The 7,606-nt window shown below is 40.0% G+C and overlaps 1 protein-coding gene across 1 annotated transcript; it reads left to right on the forward strand.

Annotated features, from left to right (window-relative positions):
- The first annotated feature begins 4,431 nt into the window (after window positions 1-4,431).
- On the forward strand, window positions 4,432-7,165 carry LOC131681762 (UDP-glycosyltransferase UGT5-like). The gene is made up of 2 exons (XM_058962792.1): window positions 4,432-4,729; window positions 4,786-7,165. Exons 1-2 carry the CDS (start codon window positions 4,474-4,476, stop codon window positions 6,102-6,104), a joined length of 1,575 nt encoding a protein of 524 aa, XP_058818775.1. The 5' UTR covers window positions 4,432-4,473; the 3' UTR covers window positions 6,105-7,165.
- The last annotated feature ends 441 nt before the right edge of the window (window positions 7,166-7,606 follow it).

The following is a 7,606-nucleotide window of genomic DNA, read 5'->3' on the forward strand; positions in this document are numbered from 1 at the left end:
GACGAACGATTGCCTTGCGTTGCTGGCATCAGTCTTCTTGGATATTAAGGGGGATTTTGACTCAGTTTCTATCAACATTCTGTCAGAGAAGCTGCACCAGCATGGTCTTTTACCGATTTTAAATAACTTTTTGCAGAACCTGTTGCCTGAAAAGCAACTGCACTTTTCACATGGCGATTTAACAACATCGCGATTTAGCTACATGGGTCTTCCCCAGGGCTCATGTCTAAGTTTAAAAAAAAAGTATTGAATATTCTTAAAGTACATGCTTTTGAAAATATCTGTGCAAAATTTCATCCAGATCGGAGCATTAGATTTTTAATTACAGCCGTTTGTAGCGCGCTAGTTCTTCCACGAATGACGTAAACACAAAACATTAAACGCAATTATCTCGGAATGAAGTTTTTTGAAAAGTATCGTTGCTGTGAACGTGATATCTCAAAAGCTATTCATCCGATTTACATAATTTTTTTTGTTTGAATTGTTTGTATTTAAATTCTCGAGTGCTTGAATGGTTGCAAGCAAATGCAAATGCACTGTTTACATGGCGATTTAACAACATCGCGATTTAACTACATGGGTCTTCCCATGTAGTTAAATCGCGATGTTGTTAAATCGCCAGACATGAGCCCTGTTTAAGTTTTTACGTGAATTATCTTGCCAATTCATGCACGCTAAAACAATTTGCAGACGACGGGGTGGTTCGTGTTACAAGGCCCAAAGCTGCCGATTTGCAAGGGCCATTACAACATACCTTGAATAAGTTTTCTGCTTAGGCTCTTCAGCTGGGTATCGAGTTCTCCACGGAGAAAACTGTTTTTTTGGAAGCGAGGTGCCTGTGAATGTCACATTAGGTATCTGAAACAGAAATGCCAACAAAGGATCAATTTTCTCCGGACAATAACTGGAACATGGTGGGGTACCCACCCAGAAGACCTGATCAGGTTATACGAAACAACGATATTGTCGGTGATGGAGTACGGGTGTTTTTGTTTCCGCTACGCTGCGAATATACACTTCATCAAACTGGAGATAATCCAGTATCGTTGCTTGCGCATTGCCTTGGGTTGCATGCACTCGACCCATACGACGAGTCTCGGAGTGCTGGCGGGCAAAAATCGATTTTGGGAACTCTCATGTCGATTGCTCATCCGATGCGAACCCGTTAGTGATTGAAAACTTCGAGAGGCTCGTCGAGCTTAATTCTCAAACCCGATTTATGTTCTTGTACTTCGACTACATGGCACAGAGCAACAATACTTCTTCGTATAATCCCAACCGCGTCCGTCTCCTAGATACTTCTGATTCTACTGTTTTCTTCGACACATCCATGAAAGAAGAGATTCGTGGGGATTCCACCATATAGTGATCCTCAATATATTTTATAATAAATTCCGAGAAGTCGACTGTGACAAAATGTTCTACACTGACGGATCAATTCTCGTTTGGTCCACTGGCTTCGGTATCGTTAATAATCCTATCACCGCTTCATTCAGGCTCAATGATTCCGCTTCAGTTTACGTCGCAGAATTAGCTGCAATTCAGTACACCCTTGGGATCATCGACACTCTGCCCACAGATCACTACTTCATCACTTCGGACAGCCTCAGCTCTATCGAGGCTGTTCGTGCGATGAAGCCCAAATAGCGATTCCCGTATTTTCTGGGGAAAATACGGGAGTGCCTATGTACGTTATCTGAAAAATCTTACCAGATTTCCTTTGTTTGGGTCCCCTCTCATTGCTCTCGGCAATTCAAAGGCCGACTCTTTAGCAAAAGTGGGCGCATTACAAGTTGACATATACGAAAGACCAACCTGCTCCAACGAATTTTTTAGTATTTGTCGTCAGAAGACACTCGACAGTCGGTAAAACTCGTGTAGCAATGGTGAACTTGAACGAGGGCTACATTTATCCCAAAGGTATCAACGAAGCCTTGGTTCAGGGGGTTGGATGTGGGTCGGGATTTCATTCGTGACCCGGTTTATGTCCAACCACTACACCTTGGATGCGCATTTGCGGCTTATTGGGCTTTTGGAGAGTAGTCTGTGCGCTTGTGACGAGGGCTTTCACGACATCGAGCACGTTGTCTAGGTATGCGCTGGGTATTGTGACGCCAGGTCTCAGTTAAAAGATTCTCTTCGGGCCAGAGGCAGACCACCCAATATTCCAGTTCGAGATATGCTGGCAAATCGCGATCTCCCCTATATGTCCATTATCTATATTTTTAGAAAAATGATGAATATCCCAATTTAGTCCCTCACTTTCATTTGTCGTTTTAGAAGAGCCAGGTGGAGCCAATCAGCACAAGAGTGCCAATATGTGACCGCCGTCGCCCTTACCCTTATTTGAAGCGGGAGCGACCCGATTCTCCGCAGGTCCGGTGAATCCCACCCATCAATCCGGGTCTTGACGTCTGGGTATCCCCTAAGTCATGTCACTGATCTTCCGTTTGCCTCAAAGTGGCAAGTTTGGTCTTCATAACGGTCCCCATATCCGCCTACTCTCTTCTTTCCCTGATATAACAGCTGCAACACCGATGTTGGAAATAAACCAAATTCTCAATATGTATTCCTAGTTTTAAGAGCGCTGTATTTTTGTCATAAAAACATTCTTGCCCACCTTGTATATCGAACTGCATTCCTAGTTTTACGATAGCTGTTAAACTTCTCATAAAAACTTATTCCCCTTTCAAACTGTATTCTTAATTGTAAGATAGCTGTAAAATTGTTTTGGAAAAAAAACTTATGTTCTCCCTTTTGTATATCAATCGCGATTCTATAGTTTTATGATAGTTACAAAAAAAATTATAAAAAATTATTTGATACCACAGTTGTATATAGCATTGCATTTCTAGTTTTAAGATAGCTGTAAGAACCCCCCTTGCTGTAAAAAAATATTTCAAAATTGTAACCTCCTAGTTTTAAGATATCCAAAATGTAAAAAAATGAATTTGGCACCGCCAAGCTAACGCATTTGTGCCTATCAAATAAACGAGCTGAACAAAAAATAGAGTGTCACGGATCAAACCATTGTTATGCTTAGTCTGGTATATGGTTGGATCTATAGTGAAATTAGTTCGCATTTTTGTGTTTCCGACCACTGTGTATTTCCATACGTTATTGAATACAGAACATTTGGTGACTGACACCGGCACATGCAACCTGTGATGGTAGCAAACTGACTGTATCCGCGCATAATCGCAAGTCGCCTAAGTCGCGTCTCCACCAGCTCCAAACACGTGTTCGTGTAGATAAAGTTCAACGAACTTCAAAAAACAACCCGTTATCGCACGTCTTTCGCAGATCAGAACCGACGTACTCGCCATTCATTAGGCTAATGAGACAGTATAAAGTCAAGACTGGACAAAACATTTCACGATGATTCACGACTACACATGGATTTAGGCAAGAACCGGTATTTCAATAACAAAAAAGCAATTGAGTAAATTGGAGTAAACGTATGTTCCCTACTAGTATAGGTAAAGCGGATCGACTATATCAATAAATACCTGAGATGGCACTTTACCTTTTTATAGTTCTAATTTGATTACATGGTGCGTTTTACCTATGTGCGCTACCTTTTCACAATCACAAGAGGACTATCGGGACTCTTAATCGTATCATTCTCGTATTTCTTTGATTCACTATCGGTAGGTCATACAGTAGTTAACAATCATTTATCCACCATCTAAGCCGAAAATTTTTGAGGCTGCCGGTTGTTTATTCCTTGTGAAGGAATTAGTGAAGACCCGATTTTATCCACCGATGATTTTGTCTGCCACTGATTTTGTCAGCCTCACATGAATTTCCAATAAAATAATTTTTCAGCCAAATAACTTCTCTATTATATTATAATATTGTTACCTGATGGTTTTTTTTCGAGACTTCACATAAAGTTTAACATCTTTTTTCAAGAAAACTTTCGCATGCGCGGGGTAAATGTATTTATTGGTAAAAATATGTTTGCAAATAGAATAAAATAGGACACAATATAATAACCGTGGTTAAATGTTTAGCCCATTTTTAATTTTTTTTTATAAAACTAAGTTTCTTGATAAAACTTGCGCAAAGTGAACCATAAAGAGCACTCTTCCGCAGGTGATTGACTGTAAAATTTGCATAATTATTGCATTTGTAGATGTAGATTTGTTGATCTCCAACAGCAATGTTCCAATATATTTGCCATTGGTTCAGTAAATAAAAATTTCTGTAGCAAGAATTCTGTTCTATTAAATTCAACAAACATGTACAAAACTTTTTTCAATAATTCTAACGCAGAGAAAACATTTAAATAAGTCAGGAAATATTTAATAAGCCAATGCAACGAGCACTAACATTAGTCTAACGTCCACTACCTATTTTGCGCTTCACACTGTAATCTTCAATTGTTAAAAAACCAAATCTTTCCATTCGAACTAGTCAGTGGATCACGACCAGCGAATGAACGAGGTTCTTCTAGGGTAAGCAAGAGAAATGGGTGCTAAAGTGGCAGCGATGTTGGTGCTTCTAACAGTTGCACTGCTGGGTATAACGGCTGTGCACAGTCACAAAATCCTTTTTTTGGCACCCTTCAATGGTCCAAGCCATTGGCTCATGCTGAAAAGTTATATCCGGGAGTTGACCAACAGAGGACACGAAGTAACCTGTATAACGGGGATCAAATTTGGCGAAGCACTTGGAAATTACACCGAAGTTCTCATCGATCCGGCCTATCCTCTTAATGAAAAATGTAAGTGAATCAAGATTAAGAGTTGTGCTTTAAGTAAATCGATGTTTCCCTTTTAGTTCCTTTATCGCAGTTATACAATTCACAGAGCTACAGTAGTGATCTAAACAACCTGTTCTTGTATTGGCGACTCGGACTGGCAACGAGTCGTCATGGATTAGAGGCAGATAATGTGCAAAAGTTCCTGAAACGAGACGATCTTCATTTTGACCTTATAGTGTCCGAGCAATTTTTCCAGGATAGTTGGTTGATGTTTGCTTACAAGTATAATGCCCCGATTGTCACAATCAGCACGTACGGGTATTCAGATTTCATGGATCGTGCAATGGGTCTGCTAACTCCATGGTCCTGCGTACCACACATGCTGCTGGACTACGAGCATGGAATGAACTTCTTCCAAAGGAGCTACAACGTCTTTCTATCTACGTTGGACTACATATTGCGAGAGTACTACTATATGCCCGAGATGAACAAAATGGCTAAGGAATTTTTCAGTGAGTTGGAGGAACAGCGTGGTCCTTTGCCAACAATTCAAAGCTTGGAGAAGTCGATTTCTGTGATTCTAGTTAACAGTCATCCTACATTAGCTAAACCTCGCCCTACCATGGTTACTCTAGTCAGTATAGGAGGGGCTCCCATCAGAGCTCCGAAAGCCTTGCCTCAAGAGCTACAGCGTTTTATGGACGAAGCTGAACATGGAGTGATCTACTTCTCACTTGGCGCATACATGCAAAGCTCGGCTATGCCTATTGAAAAACGCTTAACGTTGCTCAAAGTGTTCGGAAAACTGAAGCAGCGAGTCATTTGGAAATTCGAAACCGATCAAATTGGTAGCATTCCCAAAAATGTGATGATTAGCAAGTGGGCCCCACAGAACGATATATTGGCCCACAAAAATACAGTTTTGTTCATATCGCATGGAGGTCAGTTTGGCACGTTCGAATCCATGTACCATGGAGTACCGACTCTGTTCATACCCTTCTTCGGTGACCAACATAGGAATGCAATTCGAGCCGTTCGAAGTGGATATGCGGCTAAAATTCTTTTCGCGGACATCACGGAAGAATCCATCTTCTCGCAAATACGAGAGTTAGTTGATACCAAACAATACTACAAGCGAGCCAAAGAAATTTCGACCATGTTCCGAGATACGCTGGTTGATCCGATGAACACGTCGATCTACTGGATGGAATACGTAATTCGATACAAAGGAGCGCCGCATTTGAAGTTCAATGCCGTTAACGACTCAATTGTGCAATACTTACTGCTCGACATACTGGGTGCCGCGGTGCTACTGTTAGTATTACTAATCATCGTCGTGAAGATGTGCTGCTGTAGGAAGCCAGTGATAACAGCTGATAAGAAGAAGCGACAATAGTAGGTTCAATACAATGAGAAAATATAACTTGTTTAAGTGACGAAGCAAATTTTTCAAGTGATGTTTTATGTGCATAAGTGAAAAAGAAACGACTTGAGTATGTTAAGGGTTTATATATGTCGGTCAAAAAATCGATTTTTTTTATTCTTTCATCTTAAAATATAGGTTGTTAAGAATGTTATCCCACATTTGAATACAGATTCAGCAGTAGAAACAAAATCAATATGTGTGTGAACTGTCTGAATTCAGCGTCTAACTGGCACAAATTTTGGTGTTAGTTTGCATACATCATCAGTTAATATTGACGAGTGGAACACGAAACATTCAAATGCAATTTTTCAACTTGTCTGGATCCGGACTCTCGATTCGAATACGCGGATCCAAACCGGAAACGGAAAGGACTGCTCATATTTTGTGCAGTCGCTATTTTGCAGTTGACGACGGATAGAAAAGAGAAGTCAACTCAACACGATACAAAACTCTCCAGCACTCTTTCTATTAGAGTAAGGTGGGGCAGAAGTGCGCGTAGGGCAAAAGAGCGCATTGAACTTCTTGAAACAAACAAGCGTTACAACTCTGCAATTCTGTATAGATTTGGTACACAATTAGGCCAACTGATCACATAAACATAAACATGGAAGATTTGAATATAGTGGCTTGAAATTAAGAGGTAATTACCATTTTCGCTGATTTGATGTATTGTTTGAATTTTGGAGATTTTTTTATTAACGACATTTTACATCGAAAGAGTGCATTCATGTCGGGAACAGAATTTCAGTACTACAATTATTTTTTTTTTACATTACATCAATCATATAAAGTAATAAATTCAAGTGAGAGCAAGGATGTGAAGCAAACAGATCGGAAAACTAGAAGTGGCAGGGTCATTAGAACAGGCTTAATATCGTACGGGCTTAATTTTTGCCTTCTGTTAATGAGGGTCGAGCTTAGGCAGAATAACTACGAATCACCCGAGCACTAACATGTGTCCTGATAAAGGTAGACGTATCTATCTTTACCGTGACAAGTCGGAATAAAAATGGAAAAAAGTAATAAATTCACTTATCTTGTTTCCTTGCTTTTTTCGTTTGGTTTCCCACTTATCTCCGCTCTTTCTTTTTCTTCCTCTGCATCTTACGTCATTCTGTATACGGCTTCGATTCTCTTCGCACACTTTTTGTTAATTATTTGTACAGTAACCTTTGACTTTTTTTCTTTATTTCTTCTGTATTATTCTTTAGCTCTAGTTCACTTTGTATACTTCTTGTTTTTCTACTTCTATGTTATTCTTTACACTTTTGTTCTCGCCAATTTTTCTTTCTCGGCATCTTCGTTTTCTGCTCAGCTAAATTCAGAACTGCATCCTTCAGTATCTGCATCTTTGTGATCTCCTTTTATCAGACTTCATTCACTTTTCACATTCTTCCAGTCGGCTTCTTTCAGGAACTCTATCAGTCGCTTTTCGTCATCTTCATTGTTGCATAATGCCGCACACAGGCTTG

The sequence above is a fragment of the Topomyia yanbarensis genome, chromosome 2 (assembly GCF_030247195.1).
Source record: "Topomyia yanbarensis strain Yona2022 chromosome 2, ASM3024719v1, whole genome shotgun sequence".
In the NCBI taxonomy this organism is placed as follows: domain Eukaryota; kingdom Metazoa; phylum Arthropoda; class Insecta; order Diptera; family Culicidae; genus Topomyia; species Topomyia yanbarensis.

Coding starts and splice junctions, on each gene's coding strand:
- LOC131681762 (XM_058962792.1), top strand. CDS start 4,474: ATGGGTGCTAAAGTGGCAGCGATGTTGGTGCTTCTAACAGTTGCACTG. Junction 4,730..4,785: donor CTATCCTCTTAATGAAAAAT/GTAAGTGAATCA, acceptor TTTCCCTTTTAG/TTCCTTTATCGCAGTTATAC.